The sequence below is a fragment of the Parasteatoda tepidariorum genome, chromosome 1, assembly GCF_982258835.1.
Source record: "Parasteatoda tepidariorum strain Cologne lab strain chromosome 1, Ptep-v5.0, whole genome shotgun sequence".
Lineage (NCBI taxonomy): Eukaryota > Metazoa > Arthropoda > Arachnida > Araneae > Theridiidae > Parasteatoda > Parasteatoda tepidariorum.
Window position 1 is genome coordinate 32,502,280 of NC_141755.1, and position 27,189 is coordinate 32,529,468.

The 27,189-nt window shown below is 29.7% G+C and overlaps 2 protein-coding genes across 2 annotated transcripts in view; both read left to right on the top strand.

Moving 5' to 3' along the window:
* LOC107439645 (uncharacterized) overlaps nt 1–27,189 on the top strand; it is a 69,748-nt gene that overhangs the window by 20,719 nt on the left and 21,840 nt on the right. The window lies entirely within an intron of this gene.
* On the top strand, nt 22,683–24,614 carry LOC147816369 (c-Myc-binding protein homolog). The gene has a single exon (XM_087161423.1). The coding sequence runs from the start codon at nt 22,849–22,851 to the stop codon at nt 23,173–23,175; it is 327 nt and encodes a 108-aa protein (XP_087017549.1). The 5' UTR covers nt 22,683–22,848; the 3' UTR covers nt 23,176–24,614.

Sequence of the window (27,189 nt, forward strand, 5' to 3'; positions counted from 1 at the left end):
CTTATACTAAAGGGTTAAAAAAGCTTTGAACATTACTCCAAAAAGTTCAAACAGTCAGTCGAGCAATGAGTTTTTAATAGTTTCGTGACTAAAAATATCGTCTGATGAAAGTTGTCACGAAGAAGCAAGGAGCATGTAATCAACCGCAACATTTATCAGCATGTGTTGAAAACTTTAAATGAAACAAATGATGCATGTTCGTTTTATCTCAATTTGCTAAGTTTTTATTTAAGTAACTGCTCATGCAGGCTCGGTGATTTTATTCTTAGTCTCATCTTCAAGAACAACTAAACTCCGATTTTCCACTAAGATTGCTGATACGCTCTGCATATTCCAACTTCCAAGATCACGTTTAGAGATCAGAAACCCCTACAGGCATGGACATCAAGAATCTGATCTTAGATTATTTATGTTTCATTGAGGGGGGGGATTAGATCAATCCTTTTAAGGACAAATTGTGTCCTAGAGATTTTGTGACCTTCTTGAGTTTGGTCATTTTTATCGATAAATCAATTTCTATGATTTGATTCATAACTTGATATGAGTTCACAGATACAGTCTGATATCCATATACACCAAAAAATAGATGTATGCTAGTTTTAGGATATATTTATTTAATCATAAATTTATGGCTGTAATTTGATTCGGCTATATGCGTCAATTGGTATGAGTTTAAAAATATAGTTGGTGGATATTACCCATGCTGTTTGCGGAATAGTTTCATTCTCTATACGTTGTTCAGTATATTGCTGTTTGTTTAAGAGAACTTCAGCAACTAAAAATAAATTATTAGATTCAAATTAAACGAAAATTACTTTAAGAGAAAAGTTACAGATCAATAAATAGATCCATATCTGTTGAAGAATATAATTAATCATAATGTAAGTATATAGTGTAAGACGATAAGAATATAATTGAATTTTGAACATTATATAGATATATACATACAAATTTATAGATTTGATTCTCTCCACTATTATATACGTTTATAGATATGAACTGGATCTTTAAGGTATACTGGATTATTAATTCTTTGCTAAAATGATTACAACGTAATGCTAATGCGTATAACTTGACAAACTATATGCTAATGCTCATGACCAACATTTACTGTAAGTTGACACATACAGTAAATGTTGCATATTGCATCAAAAGAGAGTAAATATAAAATTATCTATTTTAAATTTAGGTTCGCACAATCTTTTAATTGACAGTTTAAAATTCCTCAAGTGAAGTTAAAAGATTTTCAAAAATTACAGATAAGAATTAATTCACAATTAATTATTAAGAATAAACTAATTATTAAGTATTAATTATTAAGAATTTATTCTAATTTCTATACTTAATTTATGTGTGTGTTGATTTTAATAAGTTGTGTGCTCTTTATTATAATAGTTAAGTACTGTAGCAAATATATTTAAAACCACATCACTTACTTCAGGAATAACAAATTTGTGATTTTAGTCACCTTAAAAAAGTATTTTTTAAAGCTTAAAATGCTTCTCAAAACAAATTTTTTTATTTAAATATCTCTCGATCACAAACATCTATTTTTCTCAGTCAGCCGGAAACATGTTTAGTATTCACTAAAACACATGTTCTCATATTTATTTTAAAAGCAGTAAAAATATTGAGGAAATTGCGTCGTTAAGCTCACTTAGTAGTCAGAAATTCTCTAACCCAGTTTTATGAAAACACTTTTTCATTTTAAGTAAATTTCAAAATTCTCTAAATAAAACTGTCAGAGGAAGTACATGTTTTCTCAAAGTCAGTTCTAAATATTATAATATGTTATTTTAAGGCAATTTTCCTTTCTCTTCCGGCGGCGTTCATATGAAGAGGAAATAAAGGAATATAATTTTAGGCAATTGTAAATAAATTTGAGAGCTATCGCTATCGTTCATTAAAAAGGATTTGTGTCACACACTTTGGCACAAAATAATAAACCTGAAAAAAAAAGTATTATGTTAGGAATTGTAATTTCAATTGCAATTAGTTACAAGTTTAACATATGCAAAATTTAGCCAACTTTCAAAATTCATGAAATGATAGAGGAAAGGGAGTAACTATTGACCAAAAAAGCATACTAATTATTACTTTAACTCTTTATAATTATTATTACTCCTCATAATTATTACTTTAACTCTTTAACAGCGATGTCCCTTTTATATGTATATTTCTTGACACTCTAATCACAAGTGAAAATATATTTTCGTATTTTTTAAATCTGAAAAAAAAAACTTTCTAATAGTTACTGAAAGAAACTGTTAGATTATCGGAATTATATTTGTACTAAAATATGAAAAATATCTTGAAATATTTTTTTTCATTCATTTTTTTCATTCATGTTCAAAAACTTGTTAATTAATAATCTATTTTGTAAATTAAATAAGTTTCAATGTTGAATAACTGCTTTTCTTAGATCTAAATAACTGCAGATTGGAAAAATTATTGTTTGGAAGTGAGCCGTGTTTGGAATATTTTACCCTTAACACAGAAAAACACACCGGAGTTTCTTGTTGTATTTCATAACCATAAATTATTAAAATGCTAAATATAATATTTTTCGTTTATTTTGACCTAAATTAATACAAAATAAAAAAAAGTATAAAAAAAGGTGTTTAATAAAAATTTTGCATCAAAGGGTTAAATGCATCTTTAAGCATTTTTGTCTTACATTAAAATTCGAGCTTTTATCTTCATTTTGAGAGATACATATACTATTGATGTATACTTTTTTAACAATCTGTTTTATTTAAAAAACGTTTTTTTTTTTGTCCACACTAACTTCATGCACGTCTCAAAACTGAATCTATTTTTACTCATTATTATTGTTGTCGTAGGCCATTAAGGCAAGGGGTACGATTGTCCTTGTTTTCCAGTGGCGTCATCTATGGCCAAGAATTAGACTTCTGCCTCGCCCATATGTCAAACGCGTTTTAGGGCGGACCCATTCATACATCCATTTATTCATTCACAGATTGCAATTTTAACTTGAGCCAGAGCACGATCAATCTCCAATTCTGTACCCCCAGAGGTTTATTTTGTTATGGGAACATGGAAGACTTTGTGACTTGACAGATTCAACGTGCACCAGTCTCCACTTACTTCACGGGGAGCTTTCGCCGGCTGGATTCAAACTCCCGTCCACACGAACATGAGTCGGGTGCCCTACCAACCAGGCTAACCCGGCACGTTTTTACTCATTAAAAACGTAAATGGCTAGTGTAAAAGTAAAGCCGCTTAGCTAAGGCATCGGGAGGAAGTGTGAGACTTTTATTGTTATTTTACTTTTATACATTTCAGTTTACACCTTCACTATGCAGCTTGAATAAAAAAATACTTCCATCCTATTTTCAAAGTAACACTATCATTTCTTACATTAAATTTAAGGAAAAAAATTTCACAGTAAAGGAATAAATATTTTAACATATTTTAAATGATTTAATTTTTATTCATTAAAGCTTAAAACTTCATCGGAATTGTTAGATTAGTTACTGAGATATATCTTAAACTGTCAAAAACTGAGTTTGCGTCTTATTTGACCACTTTCATATTTTAGATGTTGCCATTTACACATTTTAATTCAATTGTCTTTTTAAATGAAATCATAAATCGACTATTATCAAATAAAATGATAAAAAGTATTAAATAATTGTTAAAACTTATTTTCTGCTTAACTGTAGCTTTGGATAAGGGAGTTTTTAATGGACAAAATGTCTTAGTACTAGCAATTGTTTTTTTCTTGTTTTTTGTGGAAATGATTGGAAAAATTCAAAAATTTAAAGATAAAATTAAGGTAACTAAACTTTTTAAAACTATCTTGACTGAATTTTTGGAAATCCAGCTTACGGCTTTTTCAAGATTTGACAATTTAATGTAGTCGAAAAATAAAGAGGTGTATATAATCAGAAAAATACGTTATGATGTCTGAGATTATTAATTAAGCAAATTAAAATGTGACCTCGAACAAGTTTCTGAAAAAACTTTTCTGAACAAAAGATAATTTCTGAAAAAAATTGTGATAATTATAATTATTTCGTGCGTTTCGCTTTTTAATTTCTGAACTGTAAGATCTTATTTTGAAATATTTAATTTTCACTTTACATTAATTTGAATATAAGTGTGAAGTAAAAAAAAAAATAAAGAGTAGTTAATTTATAATTGTTTGTAAATTATAAGCTACACCTATCCTACGAACCGTTCCTCTGGCAGATTTTGTATTGTGTTAAACCTTTGACTCTGAATTTTTATTAAACATATTTTGCATTATGTTAGGTAAAAACGAGTGAAAAATATTATATTTAGCATTTTAATAATTTATGGTTTTGAAATACGGCGCGAAACACCTGTGTCTTTTTTTACGTTCAAGGTAAAATCTTGATAACACGGCTGACTTCCAAACAATAATTATTGAAATTTGCACTAATTTGCAGTTATTTAGATCTAAGAGAAACAGTTGTTCATCATTGAAATTTCTTTAATTTACAAAATCAATTATTTATAAATTTTTGAACACAGATGAAAAAAAATGTGTAACTATACTTTTTTTGATTTTATATTTTAGTACAAATAAAATTCCGATAATCTAACAGAATTTTTTTTTATTAGTTATTGACTGTTTCTTATAATTCAAAAATACCAATAAATATTTTTGTTTGAAATTAGAGCGTCAAAAAATATGTATGTATAAAAAAGGGACACCAGTATCACATTTGCGTCAAAGGGTTAACTATTTATAATGTCTTACGAATGCTTACAAATAAGCAGGTTTTAAATCAGATAAAATAAAGCCCATCATTTCATATCCTATAGTCATGCTCCATTGCAGATATTATTCATAAATTTTACCATTAGCTGATTAAATAGCTATTCAAAACCAAATGATCAGAATCTAATTTCAATCTTTCCCAAGGCGTAGTATTTCTTTTAACGGACATCTTCATTTCTTTGCATGATAAACAGAAATTCATCTTTTTAGGAAGGTTTTAAAAGGAAGCATCCTTTAAGGCTTCTAGCGACAGAATAAATGCAAATATTACCAATTTGGTGTCTTTGAGAAAGAAGTAGGAAATTAGTTCAATCATTTTGGTCAAAATAAAGTTTCAACTTAAATGATACGTAACGGTATTTTAAGTACTAGGTTATTGAAAACGAGAGTAATTATTATACTGAAAGGCAGAGAAAACACACTGTAAAAAAATTCCAGATCAAATGGCGGCATAAAGAATCGGCACTTTGGCGCTTCATCCGTAAAATCCATTTTACCATAAAATTCATTTTTACCATAAAATATTATACCGTTATATCAGTTTTTTTTCTTTCGTAACACGCTCCTATTAAAATATATTTTACGGTACTTTTTACCGTAATTTGATCTGGAATTTCTTGCAGAGCAGCTAGAAGGTCCACATTGAAAAGTTTCAAAATCATCAGTATTGCTTAGTCGCCAGTCACTGCTAAAATCACATATTGTTAAAATCACATTCTGCTGTTCAACGACATTTATAAAATAAAATAATAAGCTGTTAAAATTGACCTATCCAACCTATAAATGTCATCTTCGATGCCCTAATAAAAATATTTTATGTTTAAATAAAAATTAGTTTCCACAAATTAATTTTTTATTTGGCGTGATAACGTATTTTATTTTTTCTGTGGCACTTTTGTACTTAATGCATGCAAGTATTACTATAAATGGCCGAAATCCGTTCACACGCGTAATTAGTAAGAAAGCAAAATTTGTAAAAGAATCCGTTATTTCTCATACTTATTACGAAGGTTCGGCAAAGACCCGATTGAACCGTTGCATGTCGAAGTTTTTCATATACAAATAGCGAATCGGGTTTTTTTTATTAAAATATTAAGGGCACTGATATTTAAACCCCATATGATGATGAAAATGTTGTAATAAATCAATATCTAATCTATAACTATCTAATCGAACCTTCTCGTAATAATTCTCCCGTAATTTTCTATTCATATTTCATCAAAACTTTTACCAGATTTTTTATTTATATTTCCACAAAAAAAAATTTCTTTTCTAAGTTCACTTTTCTAATTTGTGTTACGCGTGTAGAAAGAATGAATTTTCACTGAAAGCTGCAGTATATAGTCGAAATAATATTTTAATGTGGGCCATTCCTTACCTTAAACCTAAGAACGCTAAATACCACAAAAGACCACAGATCACAAAATTACAAACGCATTCAGACTTATCACATTTTTATTAGGAAACACGCCTAAATGGGCTACTTCTGCAATACAAATTTAAATTTATTTATTTATTTACTTACTATTATTATTATTATTTTTTTTAAAAAAAGGGAATCATAACTAGAGTAGTGTTACAACTCCATTCACTCCTAAACCTAATCTTGTGAAGAAGAAAAAAATAGCTGCGATAAGTCGACATAGTTCACATCCTGCTTATTTTAATTCAACCCATCTTTTAATTTTCAGTGGGAAAAATTTCATCGGATTATATTTATTTCATCGGAAAAAACCACTGGAAAATGAGAGGCAGGAACAATTTCGTTCCGCCACTTAATTCGTATTATGGCGGCTAAATATGGGACAGATTCGGTTTTATTTTGATTGTATCAGCTTGCTCATATGAAACATGTGATTTTGTTTATTGTCTTACGGAAATCACAATCTCAGAAAGACTTTGAATTCGAAATCCATTTTCACATAGAATTATTAAGCGCCTTTCGATTTATATAAAACCGGATGGGAATAATAATTCTTTCACATCCCGTAATGCTTTAAAAACCTCTCATAACCTTTAATTTACACTCTTTATATAATATGAAATATTTTATTTATGGGCTTATTATTGCATGAAATGAATAATACTGTGATAGTTTTTTTTCCCTTCAAATAAACTACCAAAGTTCAAAGCTCAGCTTTGAGATCATGTTTGCGACCTAGTGCTCAAAACTGCTACTTTTAGCCAAGATCTTCCAAAGGTTTTGCTGAAATAGCATTTAATTCTCGGTTTAATAAGCGAAGATTTAAGTTGATTTTATCCATGAAGATTTAAAAATAACACTGTGCCAGGGTCTGATTATCGCCTAGGTATGGGCCTAGGGCCCACAATTTCTGAGGAGCTTCAAAAATCAGTAAAATGTCTAATGGAAGGTGGGATAGCTTTGTGTTGGTTTAAGTACTAAATAAAAAATAATTACAGCTTGCAATAAAAAAAATAGTTCAGCTAATCAGTGACTTTTAGCAAAAATCACTGATGTCAATCGCTTGTGGTCACCAAACTAATTTTATTTTGACATAACAATGTTTTGTTGTTTTACATTTCGCTTTAATTCAGAGATACGTAAACTTTATCTTAGAAAAATAATCTTCAATTGTCTGCTTTCTTAGAATGTTTATTTTGAATCATGCATTTCAATAGTTTCTTTTCTATTGTTAGAACTAATTACTCAAAATATATTGTAAATTTCAGTAACTTAATTTCAAAATATTTTGTAAGGGGCCCGAAGAATTTGGTGGGCCTTGGGCATGAATTTGTCTTGATCGGTCCCTGTGTGCAACAAATTTGATTGTTTTTCTTTCTGTTTAGAAGGAAACTAATTGCAGTATAAACAAAAGATTCTTGATTCGTGTTTCCAAACCAAAATGATCCATTATGTACCGTTTCTATGGGAGAAATGTCGTCAAGCTTTCTTTGAATTCTCGGATATCTTGCTTTCTAATGCATTTAGAGCCTCGAAACTTCGGGAAAGTTGATGAAAACTTTGTCCCAAAAATTTCACCAAAGTCGCCAAAATCCCTAAAATTGGTGCAAATTAGGAGACCTTGATAATGGCACCATTTTTTTAAAATTACAACGATAAATTATTGAAAACAATCCTACAATAGTTTATTAAAAATTAAAAGTCTTGAGTCACAAAGTCTTGAGTGAATCATTCCACCTGAAATTGAATTCATTTAAGGGAAAGAAAAAAAGACATGGGAAATCACCCCTTTTCCTAAAAATGGAATTCAATAATTTAGGAAAAATCATGGGGAGGAATTTATATGATAAAAATACATGGAGACTCGTCCCACGTGAAAATGGATTTTGTTAATTTAGGACTAAACATGGGGAATCATCTAACCTTAAAATAAATTCATTTATTGGAAGAAAAAAAAGGAAGCATTGTAAATTTTATTTATTTATTTATAGTGGAGCAAAAAAGGAATGGAAGTATGATTGAGAAAAAAATCAAATAAAAATAAATAAATAAAAAGAATGAAACTATTTGTTATCTTAGACAAGAAAGGTTAAAAAAACAAAAGTTTTCTTTTCCCCGCCTTCAAACAAGAAAAGCAAAAGGTGTGGATAGGTTATAGTGTAAAGTAGTTATGTTAGTTTTTCTTTTTTATTGTGTTGTGAATAAACCATAATTTTCTATCTCAAGTCGCTGATTGTATAACTCTATAAGTGGAAACTTCATCCGTTGGTTGGATTTATGTTTTACCTTATAATGATGAGACAATGTATTCTTGACCTTGTTCTCTAACAACGCCGTGACATTAACCTGGGCGTTGCACAAAATGTTAATTGCAAACAACTTGCATATATAAGAGACTTGGGAGAGAAAAAATTTGACCTCTTTCCTGAAATTATGAGGAAGAAAACAATCTCATATCACGAAAGAACGAAATACATTAAGTGACGATTAAATTGTCTGGATTTGTTTGTTCTCTTTAATCTTGTTTAAGCATGGTTGTCTTTCTATGGTGATTGTTCATCCGTAAGGCCAGAGGGGGCTTAGATCCACTCACTATTTTCATTTAGTAATGAAGAACTTTAATTGCATTTGTGAAAAATACTGTTACTAAGATTTTATAATTATAGGGGAAAATCTTGACTGAAAAATTAATAATTATATTGCCGGTAATGTTGAAAAATTCTGGCGTTCTTAGGCAAAATGTGAAATATTAGAATTATTATACAATTTATACAGGCATTGTACATATTGTCCATGCATTGTATACAGTATCAATTATAGGGGAAATTATAGAGTAATTATAGGGGGAAATCTCAACTGAAAAGTTATTAATTATGTTACTGACAATTTTGGAAAATTCTGGTGCTTTTATTCAAAATATGAAATATTAGAATTATTATATACTTCCACCAGGCATTGTATATATTATCCAGGTATTGTATACATGTCCAGGCATTGTAGATATTGCCCATGTATTATATACAGTGTCTGGGTATCCAGGTTCAGACATTGTATAAGTGAAGGCTGATAAAATCCACGAAGAAACATGGAATTATAATTCTTTGCTTTCTTTAAAAATAATATAAATAAATAAAAATATTACAGAGTTGATAAAATAATAATAAAATTCTTGTTATTCTATAAATCAATCTTTTTCATGGAACACAAATTACATTTTAACCAGCTTATTTGGTTGTTATTAATAATATCCTATTTGAAAAAACATCGAAATAGGGGATACCGGGCAATAACCTTTCACTTTAGAAAAACATTTGTGTAGGTAATGGCTCTTAACGTTAAAAAATATCAGTGTAAGGAATGCAGGAAAATGACTCACACTTCTGTGCCGCCTGGTTATTATTTCAATTAATTCAAATAGTATAATACATGGCGAATATTAAAAGTTTATCTCCATTTTATTAAAGAAAAAAAATTAAATCTAAACCTATTTGTTGTACCAAAAAATGACTTTCAACTAATGTCAATAATTTATAATTAGAAGTGTAAAAAAAAAATCGCGTTTCCTACTTCACCGTTTAGTTATTTGAGAATTTTACACAATGCCAAATTTCTAACTTAGTAGGTAAACGACTACATTAGTTAGAAACTTTTTAATCCAGCTACTATTTTATTAATACTGTGAAACCTGTGTATGTTGGGTAATTGTGAGATAGCAATGTGAGGTTAATCTACCAGTGCTCAACTTATAATGGGACAATTTAATTATTTTTACCGATTTCGTACTTGATAATTGAGATCAACTCATATAGGTGATAAACATACGAAGGTAGTAAGTGCAATTTCACAGGTTTCACTGAGCTCTAACAATGTTAATTAATATTACTGAAAATATTTATTAATATTAGGAACTTTCGTAATTACAGTTATTAATAAAGCTTTTTCAGTTATGTTGGAGCTAATTAGTGTTACGATTCGTTCGTTAATTGATTTATCAATTTTTTAAGTCACTAGCCACTTTATTCCACCTTTAATTAAAAATTAAAAACATTTATATATAATGAAGAGATTAGCTTTATTAAGCTTTTCGTTTTTCTTAATCGTTGAAATTGCTGTATTATTTGGAGCTATTAACTTCGTTTTTTTTTCTTCTTTTTTTTTCTTCTTTTTTTTTTTACCAATTTTCAGTTGGAAAGTTCTTTTTCTTAAATATTATATTTGCATTATTTTAACTATTGTTATTTTTTAGAAACTTTCTATAAAATTTTAAAACATGTTGCTTAACGCAACCTTGTTGTATTATTTGGAACTATTAACTTCTTTTTTTTAACCAATTCGCAGTTGGAAATATTTTTTCTTAAATGCATTATTTAATTAAATGCAATATTTGCATTATTTTTACAATTGTTAATTTTAGAAACTTTCTATAAAATTTTAAGAGATGTTCTCTTAACGCAACCTTGCTATATTATTTAGAGATATTAGATTTAGTTATTTATTAATTTTTTTACCAATTCGCAGTTGGAAATTTTTTTTGTTGTTAAATATTATATTTGCGTTATTTTAACTATGGTTATTTTTTAGAAACTTTCCATAAAATTTTAAAAAATGTTCTCTTAACGCAACCTTCTCTAACGCATATTTTTTAGTTAAGACGAATTTCTTAAAAACTCACAGTATTTTCCTTTTTGCTTTCCAAATGTCATTATGTTTTAAAAATTAAAAAACCGATGGTTGGCGACAAAAATAGCAATTTTTTGCTGCCAAATTTGCTTCGATTTATCAATATTAAATGTAGTAAACGTATCGGTAATTTAAAACTTATAATAAAAAAATATAATGGTAACAATAAAGCAAGCATAAGTGATTTCTAAAACATAATATCTAGATTAAGAAGGCTGCTTAATATTTTTCTATTGAAAATTAATAAACCAAAATTTCAGAGACCTTTTTAACTTCAAGGGGGGGCGGGATTATTGCTCCTCGTCTTTCCTTTTGCCTACACCCATATATTTCTCTCAAACAGGTAATTGCATTAAAAAAGACCTTAAAATCAATTTCTATACTTTTTTTTAAAAAAAGACATAAAATATGGTTTTCAGAACTTTAGTAACCTAAATTTGTAGTTCAAAAAAATAAAACAGTGAAGAAACTTGAACTAATTTAAACTGCTTAATATTTTTATTCTACTGCAAAATTTTTATTATCTTTAATTATAATAAAAGAGTTTTTAAAGAAAATCAAAAATCACAAAATTATCAAAACTTTTCTCAATCGTACTAAGAATAAAATATTCAGCTGATAAGCGTTCACAAATTAAAAGCACCATCACCATTTATTAATGTAAATCAGGTGATAAGAATATAATTTGTTTTAATACAATGTGTACTCAAGCATTTTATTGCTGACCAGCGCGGTTTATCAACCTTTTAGATCGCCAATGAGCTTTTAGTGTCAGTAGTCCGATTCTGATTTTCAAGGTCTCGATGCCTGGAGCAGATCGTCTGTTTTGTTAAGTAACAAAAAAACAAGCAGACGAAAAGGAACGTCTTCTTGCTATCTTTTGACCTATTTCAATTGTTATTCTATTCATCAGAACACGATCGCTTTTTTTTCTTCTTTTTCTTCGAACGTGAAAAAGGAAAGGATGGGAAAAAGTGTTTGATTTGCTAACTTTTTTTCCCCCTCAAAAATATTGATGGCATATTGGGTACTAATGAGCGATCGTTTTTTATCGGGGGGGGGGGAATCTGCCAATTTCTTTGGCAATGAAGCGATAATGATTTTTCGAATCTTAATGATGTGATTGATAGGTCATAAACATCGTTTGAGGAAATCAGAAGTAAAATATTGCTTTTAATTAGATCAGTTGTAGACTTTTTTTTTTTTTTTACTTTTTAGCGTTATTTAAAAGCATTAAAAAAAGGTTTTACTAGAATAATTTATATGAATCATTGATTTACTTAGCAACGCAGTACCAGGATTCATATATATAGAGGTGGCAAAATTATCTCATAAGAAAAAAATTAATAGAGAAATTCCCTTCTAAGAAACAAATAAATAAATGAAAATTAAAATTGTTATTCCTTATTTAACTTTAACGCGAAAATTTAAGTAAAAAAAATACATAATTAAGTATTTGGAATATTTCCTGTAGTGCTTAAATTAATAAGCTTTATCCTGAACAGCAGTGACGTAAAATTTCGTCAACGCACAAGCAAACTATAGATGAGTTCGGGCTCGCTTTTCGAAATTCGAACTCACCCGAGCCCAAAATATGCATCTGATAAAGGCCGAATTATTCGATCTAGCCACCCAGCCTTTGTTGTCTAAACAAAGAAATTAATCATCATAACCTTTTCGTCACTACCTTGTAAAACAAAATGCAAAGAGAAAAACCTAGAAATGAATGTGGAATTTTACCATGAGTCCAAACCTGCGTCGGGCCTAGGCTTAGGATGAGCCCGTCTCATCTCTAAATACAAGCAGAACTGTCTCTAGTCTTCGCACCATATTCTGTGGTACCCTTTAAATATTCTTTTTCCTATATTATTGACATAAACACGATTTTTTTTCTTTTGAATTTCACTTCTAAAAGTTGACATAAGTTCACTTATGAAAATTTAATTAAATTATTTTCTTAAACACTATCGTTTAATTTTTGCATTTTGTACACACAACATTAGTGGTCCTTAAAGAAGAGGAATTTTGCGATTAAGGCCTCTGTTTAAATCTATAAGTGTTTAAGCAAAAATCGTTTTCTAATTTTAATTTATACGAAATTTTTGAGCAAGGCTTCTAGAACAACATTCGCCAATCGGTGATCAAGCATGCAACACAGCTCTGACAGAAAATTAATAAAAATTCGAAGAACACCGAAAAATTCGAAAATGAATAGAAGTTAAATATTATAAAATTATTTTACATAATTCACAAATATATGTAAATCTTTTTTTTTTCTGAATGGCAGGCACTGAACTTTATTCGTTTTGCCTTAGAAGATGCTAGAGTTGTTGCTCATTTCGCGTTACCCAGTAGGCACCTGTGAACCAAAGTCACGCAGGCGAGTAACATTACCCTCGCCACACTGCCACAAACCCGTTCATAGGGTGGGCCACATTCATCATCACACACAACAGAGGACAACACAACAGAGAGAAACATCCATACCCAGAGCGGGATTCGAACTCGCGGCCATTGGCATCGCAGTCAGGAGCCGCTAACCGTTCGGCCACCTGGCCGGCTATATGTAAAGAGAACATTTTATAAATGTTTATATGAGTAGCTTATCAAATCAATCCGACAAGATGATTTTTTGGTTTCATAACCGGCGTTGAACAGCCAACCCGATTCTGAGTTCACGACTACTAATGTTCAACTCCACCATCGTGCAATTTTTAACCAAATCCAGAAGAAAAGAAACTCCTATATCAAGTATTTAGTTTTATAACCATCGTTGAAGAGGTACCCAGTTTTGAGTTTACGGTTACCAATGTTCAACTTCGTAGTCTCGTAATTTCGAACTAAATCCAGAAAACAATTGAACTCTTGGATTAAGTATTGAGAGAAATTTCCCTTCGTAGAGGACATTTTTGATTGAACATATCCGCATTTGCGTTGCATGGTGAGGAAAACTACGAAAACCACCCACGGTTAGCTTGACGGCAAGGGACTCTAATCTATGTTCCGTCTACCGCTGAGGATATCTTACGTTAGTATTGTGGTCGGTGCTAGCCGGGTGCAGAATACGAATTGACCAGCCATCACTGGGAGGCGAGAGCTCTATCCCCTGATCCACCACGGCTCTTGGATGAAGTATTGAGAGAAATTTGCCTTTGTGGAGGACTTTTTGAAAGAACTAACCAGCATTTGTGTTACATGGGAAAGAAAACCACCCACGGTTAGCCTGACTGCAAGGGGACTCTAACCATGATCCGCCTGCAGTTAATTATATTCTGCGTTGGCATTGTGGTCGGTGCGAGCCGTTTCCGAATGACGAGTGACTGCTGTGAGTTTGCAACTGTTAACTCATTACTGATAGGTGAAGTTTAGCATATCTAAAGTCAGCTCTGTCTACGCTTATTTTGACAATGGCGCAAAACGTCAATATGGAGAAAAGCCACAATTTTGTGAAAATGACAAACGTTTGTGGTCTAATTTTTTTTTAATATTTAAAAACTTACGCCTATGCTGCATTACTTGAGATCATAAAAAATTGCAAAAATTAAGAATAAGGCAGTGATTTTGATAATTTTCATCTAGGTGTAAAAATGTCACCAACTTGGCGATTTTTTCAAAAAGTTTAATAACTCTCAAAATAGTTATTTGTCTGTTCTAAAGTCAAATAATTCTTCACGGCTAGATTATATATATCGTTTAAAATCATCGCATTGCTTTAAGTGCAAGGCACTTAAAACTGTAGCTTTTTCGTTTACCTTGGCGACAGGGCTTCGAAAAAAAGCGTTAAAAATTTTAAATATACACTAATTATTCGCCAAATTTGCAGAGTTTCGAATAACACTTCACCAACGAGCTGAAGATTGGTGTAAGCTTTATCAATTATTGGTGTTAAGATTTTAAGTATTAAAGCACATTCGATATGGCATTAACTTGTAATAAAGTAATCATTCACATAATTTTGAAAGTTTTTAGACATCAAATTCCAAGAAGTATTTACCGCAATTCTTATAGTGTAGTTAAAATATTTATCTTTTTCCACCTTCGATTACTTTATACAGGCCTTCTTTTTCCATTTTCGACTATTTGAAATAATTGAGATAAATTCAAAATGACTTTAGATAATAAATTAATATTAATTTTAAGATGCGTTTTTGAAATATAATGGAATCATTATGATTTACTCTATCGGTAAATCGGTTGAAAATTTTTCGGACTAGACATACAGTAAGTAAGAGAAGCATAGTTTCGAGTAAATTAGGTTCAAAGTTTTGTGATCAATAATCCATATAAATATATAAAATAAAAATAATTGCAACTAACTATCGAGCATCAATACCAGGAAAATGAGAAGCTTCTTTTTCATCATTTTTTGCAGTCTCTAATGCTATTCTAGTTCTTTTTCTTGTCGATCTATTCTCACGTGATGGCTCATATGTTTTAAGAGTAGTAGCCGAAATTCTGTGGTCATTTTAAGAATATTCTTTAACTGCTGAACCTGCATTTATTTCTAATTGTTCCAAAAACTGTCAATAAACCTTTGTTAAAAATTATCACTGCTACATAAGTTACAATTTCAACTATTTATGTTGAAAGTACCATTATTTCTTTTTCTTAGATAATTTAAACAATTTATTTAATTAAAGTAGTTAAAATTATAGCAATTTACTAAATTTTTTGATGGGATTAAGCAAATCTATTAATCAAGTGAGAGCACAAGTTCACTACATATTACGTCACTCCCGCGTTCGACATTATTATACTGCAATTTTTACATTTTTACGAAAATCGAATCGATACTTCGGTATAAAATCAAAAGGATAAGCAATCAAAAAATGCAATTAAAATTTAATTTATTTTATTTATTTTTTGTTGAAAAATTTATTGCGTAGTTCCGCCTAAGTTTATTTTTTACATTCTTTTTACGCTAAATTCTCTCTCCCACTTCTAAAAATCTTTTTTTTTTCCTTTGGCTGTTTTTAAAATCCTAACCAACTCATAAATTAAGAACAAATCATCTTCGATTAAAGTAAATACCCAATCATAGGCTAAACAAGTTTAAGTTAACCAATCCTAAGTACCAAAAGGGAGATCTACTACCTGCCACCTACCCCTTTAAAAAACATCTGCTCAGAAGTTTTTTGAAACCCCATAATTAAGACTTTCTCACAGTCCCGAAAACGGACAGGAAATATTAACCATTTATTAACCAAATTATTAAAAAAATATCAAAAAAATATCAAAAATGCGTATAGCTTTTTTACCCAATTAAGTAATGGCTATTTTACACTTAGGCAAATATTTTTTTAATATTCAATATTATTTTCCAATTTTTTTCTTAAAATATTTAATTTGGTAAAATCCCGGATTTGGTACACATATAATGAAATTGATTAAAATTTTTGATTATTATTTGCTTGTATTGAGCTTGTATTGTCAGAATCTCATGCATGGAATTTCCGCCCACGCAATTTTAATTTCTTCAATTGTGAAGTTCAGCTGTCCAGCCTCATCTTCTCCTGTCTACATCTGAGAAGAAATAAAATAATAAGCGTACATAAAAAATACTAGTAATAATTAGGTAGAAAAAGCAAATCAGGCATAAATTTTCTAATAAATGTAGCAAAAACACATAAAATAAGTCAACACTATTCTCAATACAATTTGTAAAATATTGAGTGTGTGAATATAATATTTACCCTTTGGAACTTTAAAGTCCCAAGAAAGGATTAGCACATGTTGTTGTTATTGTCGTGGTCCATTTAGGCAAAGGGGGAGATTGCTCTTGATTGAAGTAGAGCCATCTATGGCAAAGAATTCGACTTCTGCCACACCCATACGTCACACGCGTTTGTAGGGCGGACCCATTCTTACACCCATTCATTCATACGCAGGTCGTAATTTTGATCTGAACCAGAGAACAATCAGTCTCTAATTCAGTACCCCAAAAGGTAAAACTTGTTATGGGAACATTGAGGACTTTGTGACCCGATATATTTAACGTGCACCAGTCATCTTTTACTACACGGGGATTCTTCAGCCTGCTGGATTCGAGCTCCCGTTCTCACGAACGTGAATCCAGCGCCCTGCCAACCAAGCTATTCCGGCCAGATTAGTACATAATAAAATTTCAACCCTAAAAATGTAACATTTTGTTGTATAACTAGATGAAAATGTTAATGAATCAATTAAAAAAAACTTATAGAAGACTTGGTTACAAAAGTGATCTAGAATAGATAGAAAGCTGAGAATTGAAGATCAAAGATTAATCATAAAATTATGTCCTCTAAGAAAAAGTCAAACTAAGTCCCAAAGGCGATGCTTAACTTCAAATAATAGTGTGTTGCCTAGTAGTAATGATAAATGGAAAGTCATATCAGAAAAGTTCCAATGGGATGTTTCATCCCATTTCAATTCTATATGGGAATATTATTAGAGGAACTTGCAAGTCCCGTCGGAGCATAAAGGATTAATGGAGTTGGTAATTTTTCTCCCAATCAAGTGTTCACCGAAAACAGTGTAGGACAGAAAATCTGTTGAATCCCATAAACCTCCAGCTTAGTACAAAAAGCAATTCAATCCGTTAAAACAGAATAATTATTAAATTAACTTCATTAAATTAGAATATTAGTTAAGTTACGATACAATAAAATTAGATATGATATCAAATCATTAATACTTGGAATTATCGATCATTATTGAGCATAATCTTATTTCAAATTTAGTTTTTATTAGGATTATAAGGGTTATCATAAATACTTATAGCTTAAAATCACAATTGCAATCGTGATTATAAGCAAATTGCAATCGATTATGTCTTGCTAAACTCTACCCCATATTCAAAACTTCTTACAAGCAATATAGAAAAAATAAAAATCACCTTTCTTCTATCTTTAAGTATCATTAGGATGTAATTGTATCTCGAGTTAAAAGTGTGTAAAAATTGTCTTTTCAACGGGTCATATAGGACGTTAAGTAATAAGATTTTTTTTTTATGTTGATAGAAATAACCCCAGCATGCCTATTCCAGTTATAACAATAGCATAAAAAATAAATTGTCGTCTTAAATTATATTTCTTGATGCTTCGTAAGTTGTGTCTTCTAGTTTCCTTTAAATATGCCGGAAGCACTACGACAATAAAAGCGATTTACAACTGAAAAAATTAATGTTCATTGCATGTTCATCAAAGTCATTTTTTTTTCTGTTTTATTACTATTTTTAGTGACTTCACGGTTTAATTGTTGATTCTATGGAACATTGTTTTTGCTTATTTATTTCTCTCGGGCATATCAAACTTGATTTACAAAATCTAGAAACTAAACTTTTCGCGCAGAATGAAAACTAAAAAAGATTACTGAACCCGTTAGCAAACTGTAATCTCCGCAGTTATTTTAAGCACGTATGCTGATATTAAAAGCGAAAGAGATAAAAGCAAAAGACTGAAAATAATTCCTTTAAGTGCCACAGCCGTTGAGATAATCAAAAGTGACATCAATTCTTAAAGTGCATTACTATGCGAAACCTGTTAAAATTTACGTGTTTAAATTCTTTTTTTAAAAAAACGTAGTAATCCTTAAAACAAGGATTTTACAAACCTTTTCAAGATTAAAGGTCACATTTCCATAGTCACATTTTCTAGGCCATCGTCTATATTTGTCAGAAAAATGTGGAGGAAGCCACGTGTGGATTCATTTGTTTGTTAAGAGGATTCGTCGTAAGTCGAAAAGAACAGTTTCTGAATTCTCGTATTCAGTTCTAGATTGTTTGCTGCGACCTTTTGATGCAAACAACACCATCAGAATCCTGTATCTGGGTTTTTAAAACTTTATTCAAATTGCCCTCGCAAAAAGAGTAAAGGTGATTTATAAAGCTTCGAAAATATATTTATGTTAAGTTGCCTTTCGACAGGAAAGAATGGTTTAATTTTGTCTTTTCCTTATTAGCAAAATAAAAAAATTTAGTTCTTTTACTCCCATATATATATATAAAATTTAAGTATAAACTGAATTAGCATTTTATTGTGTTAAATACCATTTATTTTTATTTCAAAAATAACAGCAGTTATTTACTTATTCATTTATAAATATTTTAAAATCAATAAACCTTAGTGCCGGAATAGAAGGTCATATCGGCAAATTTTGTTTGGGCGCATTCGTCATACTTACGAAAATTCATCTTCTCATATTTTATTCAGAAAACGCAAATGAAATTATGAACAGCACGTCTTACTTTGTATAAATTTATTTTGAGTAATTAAATTGTTAGGCTTCGAGGAATGGAGTGCAATAAATAGCAGAGGAGGTAAGCCTTAATAAAATTAAAATAAAATGTAAAAAGAAAAAATAGTGCGTGGAGTCCCTCCGCGCGGAAGAAGTGAAACTTCGTAATGTGGAAATGAAAAGAGGAAGGGGTAGAAATTGATTTTTTGTGAAATCATATTGTTTCTTTAAGACAAACTTTATTAACGTTGCTTACAACCACCTATCTACATAACTTTATTTTAAAATGTAGCACAGAATTACATTACAACAATAATAATAAAAAAACAATTATCTTAGTTTTAAACTCTTGAATTAAAAGCGTAATAATAACGGTTCAGGAAAATAACATTAAATTAGGGATGCAAAAATATTTATAGAAAAACAATACTTTTATTAATTTTATGCTAGTGAGAACCAAAACAATATGGAAATGAATGAGGGAAAACTGGATCCTACCACGTGATTTTCCGCCCAATAAAAATGTAGCGTTAAATGTTTAACGCAACCTTGTTGGAAGTCGCATAAAAGAATGAAGAACATCAAGGCATAATAACTGGGATCTAAAATAAAACTTAGGAGAAAAGAATTCGAAGCTAATTCGGAAGGAACTGCGTCAGAATTTTTGGGGAATTGAGGAGCGATAGCTATCAGAAAGCAGAATCTCCTTGTGATTATAAAAGAGAACATTAAGAATTTTGTGTTTTTATAAATTACGTATTCATTAACTTAGTGGGAGGTTCTTACAAAATCCCTTTGATGCTACGGGAAAATTTTTTTTAAATAATTCAAGCTGGGAATTATCTATAGTAATTTAAAAAAAAAATATTTATTTCATCTGTTTATATGCTGGCATTATTTCATTCATTCAATTATTATCAATAATTATGTATATTAATTTAAAAAAATTAGGCATAAAATCACGTTTACTCTATCCATATCTACTTAACTTATTACTTTACCTTTTAAATTCAGCAGATTAATATATTTTAAATAAGTTCAACAAACTTTTTATTTAAATTAATTAACTTTCGTTTTCTTTTTAATTATTAAAATCTTTAAAACTATTTTTAACAAATAAGGCAAAGAAACTGCAGCGGTAAGATATTACATGACTGAAAACTCCATTCACTTCAGAAATAAACGAATAAGAAATAACAGTCAAAATTTTTCAAACCCTTGGTAAGTCTTGAAAACGGTCGCCTATTTTTAATGCTCATGTCGACTGTTATTTCTTATTTGTTTATTTCTTAAGTGAATGAAGTTTTCAATTAGGTAATACTGAAAGTATAGTTTCATTTTAAAACATGATTCTCATGATACCTATTTTATTTCTGCCCGGAATTCGAAGAGATTTGCTGATTACTAAATTATTTGCTATTCGATCCATATAATAGTGAAAAATTATATCATCTTAGCTGCGAATTAATTTCTTTCTTTTTTTTTAGATTTATTTTTCAGGTAGTTCAATATTAATTTTATTTATTGACTAGAAAGAAAGTAAAGCATTCCCACAACAACCTTATGTGTTCCATGGGATTTATAGAGGTTGAGGTTTCGCAATGTAAGAAATGCTGATTGTGTCAATATGGTCAGCATTGCCCACAAACAGCTTTTACTTTCCAGACATAATGATACACATCGGTCTGAAGCTGAGTGGGCTTCAAGCCGCCACTGGAGATCGAACTCCAGTTCTTCACAACACGTCAAAGCCTTACCCATTGACCAATCGCAGCTCATTGGTTAGAATAATTAAGTATGAAGTCGATAAATCTGTAATATATTGTAGGAAAAGTTTAACATATTGTGAAAATATTAGCAACAAAATAAATTTTTTTAAACCAAGCTAACATTACCTACCTTTTAATGATTCATTCTATCAAAAGGAAAATTTCATTTGGCAAAATGGGAATTTCCCGCCTCCCAAAAATATAAGTTCGCGGTACTTCTGGTTACCGCGAGGTTAAACCAAGCTGCATTGCAGAAACGAAGTTTAAGGGAAAACGCGGTTCTAAATTTCAAAAGTGTTTTTAGTGAAAAGAAACCACGATTTCCATGCCGATAAAAAGATGCTACTGAATATTGCGCTATTATTAGAGGTGATTCGGAACCCTTATAATTTAACAATCTAAAAATTACACAGATTAATTGTTTAATGTAAAGATGTCACTTAGATTTAGATGGTCACTTTTTAGACCAAAGGTTCTAACCAATTCATTTGATACAAGAACGATAAGAGAAAGAGAAGAAAAAAAAAAACATCGAAAAAATATGTACCTTATGTATGTCCCTCGAGTATTTAAAGTGGTAGTAAGTTTTACGCTTTACCATTTTATTTATGATTTAATAAATTTGATTAATAATGATTGGATTCTTAAACTTATTGGATTTGATTTTCAAACTAATTTCATTTTAGAAACTATATAGAACTCCAAACTGCATTAAACATAGTTTTCAAAGTTAGCATTGTGTTCGTGCCCACTGCGACACAAGCGCCATCTCTTAAGAGTTTTAAATATTTGAATCAGTGTTAAATGAGTTCCGCAATCAAGCGGATGTGTCTATACAATAGTGAAAATGTGTGTGTACTATAGTGTTAAATAAAATAATTAATGCGTACAATCCACTGTGAGAGTTATTGAAATACATCTGGTCCGTACTAACCGGACTGATTAGCGATCTATGGATAAAATTTGAGATGTGCAATTAAAGTTCATTGTGCGTAAGCTACGAAGTAATCAAAGTGAAACTTTAAAATCAAAAGTGAAACTTTCCTGGATGAGCATCTAGTGTCGAAGTAGGTGCATGAACTTTCTGGTCATTTACTCCCACCAGTTAAATTTTGTATTTACCCATATGAGTTAAGTGATATATGTCAATTTTGTGATTGTATTTTGTTTGCAAAATGTTTAAAGGAGAGAAAAAAGTAGACTTACAACTTGCCGCTACTGAGTTAGGCGTGATAATAAGTGATAAAATGACAAATATAGATCTTACTAACCTTATAAAAAATACTGAGAGTTACAAAACAGATCCTAATATGGTAACTGATCTAATCGAGGGGATAATAGATGATAGGAAAACAGAATTAGAGGAACTTGAGAAAAGTAAACAACAATAGTTACAATTGGAACAAATAAAATTAGAGAGAGCAAAGGCAGAATTGGGATTGTAGCGCAAGCAGTCAGTTCAAAAAACTAATGATAATTATTCTGAAAACAAAGTTGAAAATTGCGAGTCTCTGGATTCGATTATAAAGACTATAGAAACTTTAACTATTAGAGTTCCGAGTCAGCCAGAAGGGTGGGGTTTATTTTTTGCTTCTTTGGAAAGGTCCTTTATAACAAAAAATGTACCCGATAAATTTGAGGCTGAAATTCTTTTGAACTAACTAGGCCTCCATGAAGGCAGATTTGTGACATGGAACCGGTGTTTGTTCTTCCCAAAAGTGAAGAACTGAGAACTGTGGTTGAGAACAGCGGCCTCTAGGCAAGAGAAATCAACCGCATTTTTAAAAAAAATTGTCGAGAATGCAAACATGCTTTGTCGTAGACAGAAATAAGCAAGCGGAAGCGTTGTCAGACAAATCAGCTGCGAAATTCGAACTTTTACTATTCACGTGTTATTTGTTAGATACGAATTGTTTTGTTCAATTTTAGTTCTATTTACCTGAAATAACTTACGTTTTTGAAAATTACTTTAAATTAATTGCATGAATTAAATGTCGTCCGTTCCGGATATGCCTACTTTGGGGCAAAACAAGAATGTTGCCCCCACAACCGATTCAGAAACTGAAGAATTTCGAAAATATTTAGAAAGCAGTGGAACTTTTGATGTTATTACTCGCATTTTGAAGGAGATGTATGAAAAAGAAGACAAACCAGCGGATCCTTTAGTCTATTTTACCAGAACTCTCGGAGCTGTAAGTTTTGAGGCCAGAGAAATCGATGCTTTAAAGGATGAGATTATTGATTTGAAATCTGTTATTGAGGAATTAGAAAGAGAAAACAAAATTTTGAGAGAAGCAGTAGATAAAAGCACTGCCTAAAATTTCGCTTTGATTGATAGACTTTTTAAACAATTGTGTAAAATGGTGAGAGTGAAGTATAGGTATATAGTTTCGGAACTGGTGACTGATAAACATCAGCACTTAATAAAATTGCCTGTTAAAGAGAAAGACATTAAAAACACTGTACTTGATATGGTTAATGAAATTCATGGTGATTTTGGTGTATCTTGCATTCTTGCTGGCTTTTCTATTAAACTGTTTAATCCTGTCACAAGAATAGTTATTTTTAGAGCCCGTCGCCAGCACCACAATATTTTATCTACTGCTTTGCCTTTAATTACTGCAGTTGGTAAAATGAAATTAATAATGAGAACTTTAAAACTCTCGGGAACTATTCGAAGTGCTTCAAAATTTATTATAGCTTATGATAATGCTAAACTTATTGACATGGTGCATCAGCTACAGATTGCTCCTAATATGGAAAAAGAACTGAAGGAGTTATTGGAAAATTGCCATCACAGACTAGCAAAAAAGAAACTAGATATGCATTAGTTACTTTAGTTTAGCAGAAAAGTGTTTTGATGTTTAACTATTGTGATAAAAAAAATGTGTTTATGTCTATCCTTAGGTGTTGAAAGATGGTTCGCAATACTTGTTTTCAGCAAATGTTTATCTTATTATTTATTCACGTCGATTAGGTCCGAAATTTTGACATTAATGGTTGTAATTTTTCAAGTAACTTATTGATTTATTTTATTAAAACTGTGTATCAGCTAATGATAAAAAATATTTTTTCTAGTTTTCTAAAGGAGTTCCTCTATACAGTTATATTTTAATTATTATATCCAAATTATGGATTAATAAAATTTTTTTAACTATCAATTTTGTTGCTAGTTTGATATATTCATTGATTGATGTAAATCATCATCATTGTATCAAAAATTATTAAACTTTTCATTTTATTATGAGTGCTGCTTCAAACCTGGTTACTTCTTTAGTTATTAGTCCTAGATATGGATTCAAATGTGACATTTTAAGTTTTTTATACTGTTTTTTGTTTTGTATGTTTGAAATAGCAGCAATATTTCCCTTCTTATAAGACTTTTTTTTTCCTATAAAACATGTGTACAAGGTTATAAATACAAGAGGCTACAAGATTTCCCCACTTCTAAATGATACTTTTATTTATTTTATTTTTCTTGTTAAATGTTGTTTTCATCTTTAATGGAAAAGATTTCGTACTGATACATCTTATTAACCTTTCCTATTAGTATTAGGAAGGTTATAAATTGTGAGCTATCTTGTGATAAATTACAAATGCTAAAAAAATTATTTGTTTTTATAAGATTCTTAATCGAAGTTATCTTTAATATAATTATATGAGACTATTTGTTCTTAAACATGTAATGAAATTATAAGTAATTTGTGTATTTAAAGTAATTCTGATACTTATTAATAAATGATTATGAAACTTTCAATCTTTTCTTTCACTTTTTAAATTAACTATTAGTACTTACGTACTGTAATGAAGCAATGTAAGATAAAATTAAAATCTTTCTACTGATCAAGCATTGCCTAAAATCATAAATAGCATCTTTACTGAAACTTAATTTGACTAGCAAAGCAACCAATGTTTAAATTGATGTATTTCCTCAAATTCAGCATTTTTTAAAAATTAAAATTCTGTTTATAATATTAAAATTTAAAGCTGTTTATTTCCCCAGTAATTTTTTTTTAAATTAATTTTTCAGTAAACTAAATACATTATTATATGTAATTTTGTTTAAACACAAAATTGCAGATATATTTTATCCTCTTTATATGAAAATGTAAATAAATTTTTTTAATCATTTATTTGTATACATATATAAATGTCTATAAATATACTTATATATGTACACATATATACGAGCATAAAATTATAATGGTTGATCTGCTTCTCAGTTCATTTTCATGTAGCTACTTTTTGTGCTGCAATTTTCTTTCCTGCACCTAGAATGATACATACACTGATTTCACGATAATTCTCAATTACTTTTAAAAAAATTACGAGTACAGTTTAAATTAAACTGTAACTAATTTTTATCTAAATAGTCTTTGATTGTAAAATACATTTTCTATCTCCAGGTAAAGCAATGTGACATGTAAATAGTTCATACAGCTAGCAGCAGTGTTGTGCAGGCCATTAGTTTTCTAAATTATTATTTTGTATGTGTGCATGGGATAAATTATAATAGTTTGGGCATGACACACAAATAGATAACCACTGAAATTGCTGCCTGTTCGAATATGCAATTGCGAGAATGAAAGGGAGTAAAAATTAAATTGTGATAAAAGATATTGTAAAGTGCAAAATATTTTAAATTTAAATACAATTTTATGAGGATAAAGAAAGGAACAAATATAAAGTAATCCCCTTTAAAATAGTATGTTAATGTTTTCACTTCATTTCTGACTCATGTTTCTCTTGTATTTGCATGTTACATATTTTATTATCATTTAATGTGTTGAAATTTAAATTATTACTAACCAGAGTATATCTTTTTATTACTTTATTTTTGCTAAGAGGGAAAGTATGGCATCTTTGTAAATATTTACAGAGATCTCCCGAATAATAAGAAAGGACAAGGTACTTTTTCAAAACTAGGGCACCTTCAGTTTTGAAGGGCACTAATCTTACAAAGTATATTTAAATAGATTAGTGCCTTTCAAAATAGAGTTTAAAATACTCAAATATGATAAGTAATATTTTATACATATTAACTTGACCTAAAAATAATTTGCAGTAGTTATGATAGTCTGAATAGCTTGTGTTCTGCCCCCTTTTCTTGGAATAAAAAAGCATATTTTTTTCTAAAAAAAAAGAGTAAGGAGAGTGTTTACCTCTATAATAAGTCAGGCAGGGTGGACCTCCTTTTTAAGAACACTTAGTGTGTGTACTAGTTATACACATGTGATGCTAAATATAACATGTGCAAATTATTTTTCTTCTGTGAAATTGGTGATTCATTGGCACAGGACCACTAAAATTTAACTTGGGGCAACATAATGCAGTGGTCCTTTAGATCATTCTGAAGGGTTTCAGTCTGTGTTTTAATCACACAATAACATATTTCATCATAATTATATCATTATGAAATTCACTGTGTTATTTTTGTTTCAGTTCATTTCTATTAGCTTGAAAAAAAAACTCGGGTAAATGGATCAGTAAAAATGTGATTGGACTAGTAGATCAGCAACTTAATTTCTATCCCTGGAAGGCAATAATATTTATTTTGGGCTAACACATTATCTAATTTTTTGATTTAAATTATTAGACATAATTCATAAGTATTTGTATAGAAATTCATATCGTAGAGATTTATGTAGAAATTTTCAATAAAAGGTGAAAAGGTTCAGAACCTGATATTAAATGTTGTGGTAGCAATTTTAATTATTACTTTGAGCTTTTTATATTTTATTGAAAATATTTGTTTATTAGGATAATTAGTTATTTTTGTAATTAATTGGGTTTCTAAATATATGAAGCAGGTTTTTAACAATGTTTTCTATTTCTTACAATAGTAGGAAAATTTTAAAGTTTATGTTTAAAAATAAATAAAGAAAACTTTTCCATAGACATGAAGGGAAACAATGATCTGAGTTGTATCGTCAGGAAATCTGTTCCATTTCAAGGAAATTAATTCCATTTTGTTAGTGCAAAGTCATTGAAATTTAGAAATTTATATATGTAGGAACCATCTCCTTAAACTCTGTAAAGTATTCGCAATTGTCTCCTAATTTTTTCACAAAAATTCCTTTAAAAAAAGAATTATCGCATCACATTAAAAAGGCTTTTTTTTTAATATAAGTATTTCATTAAAAATAACATAGTATTTTAATTGTAGATTCCTAAGGGCATAAGTTTTAAAAAATGAAATAATTTTTTGATAAAATTTTCCTTTTATTGATTAATTTTATTAAAAATTTTGAAAATCTCTAAAAATGAGGAAGTAGTTAGGAAACTTTTAATATAAGAATGAATACAATATTAAAAATTGGTATTTATGTTGT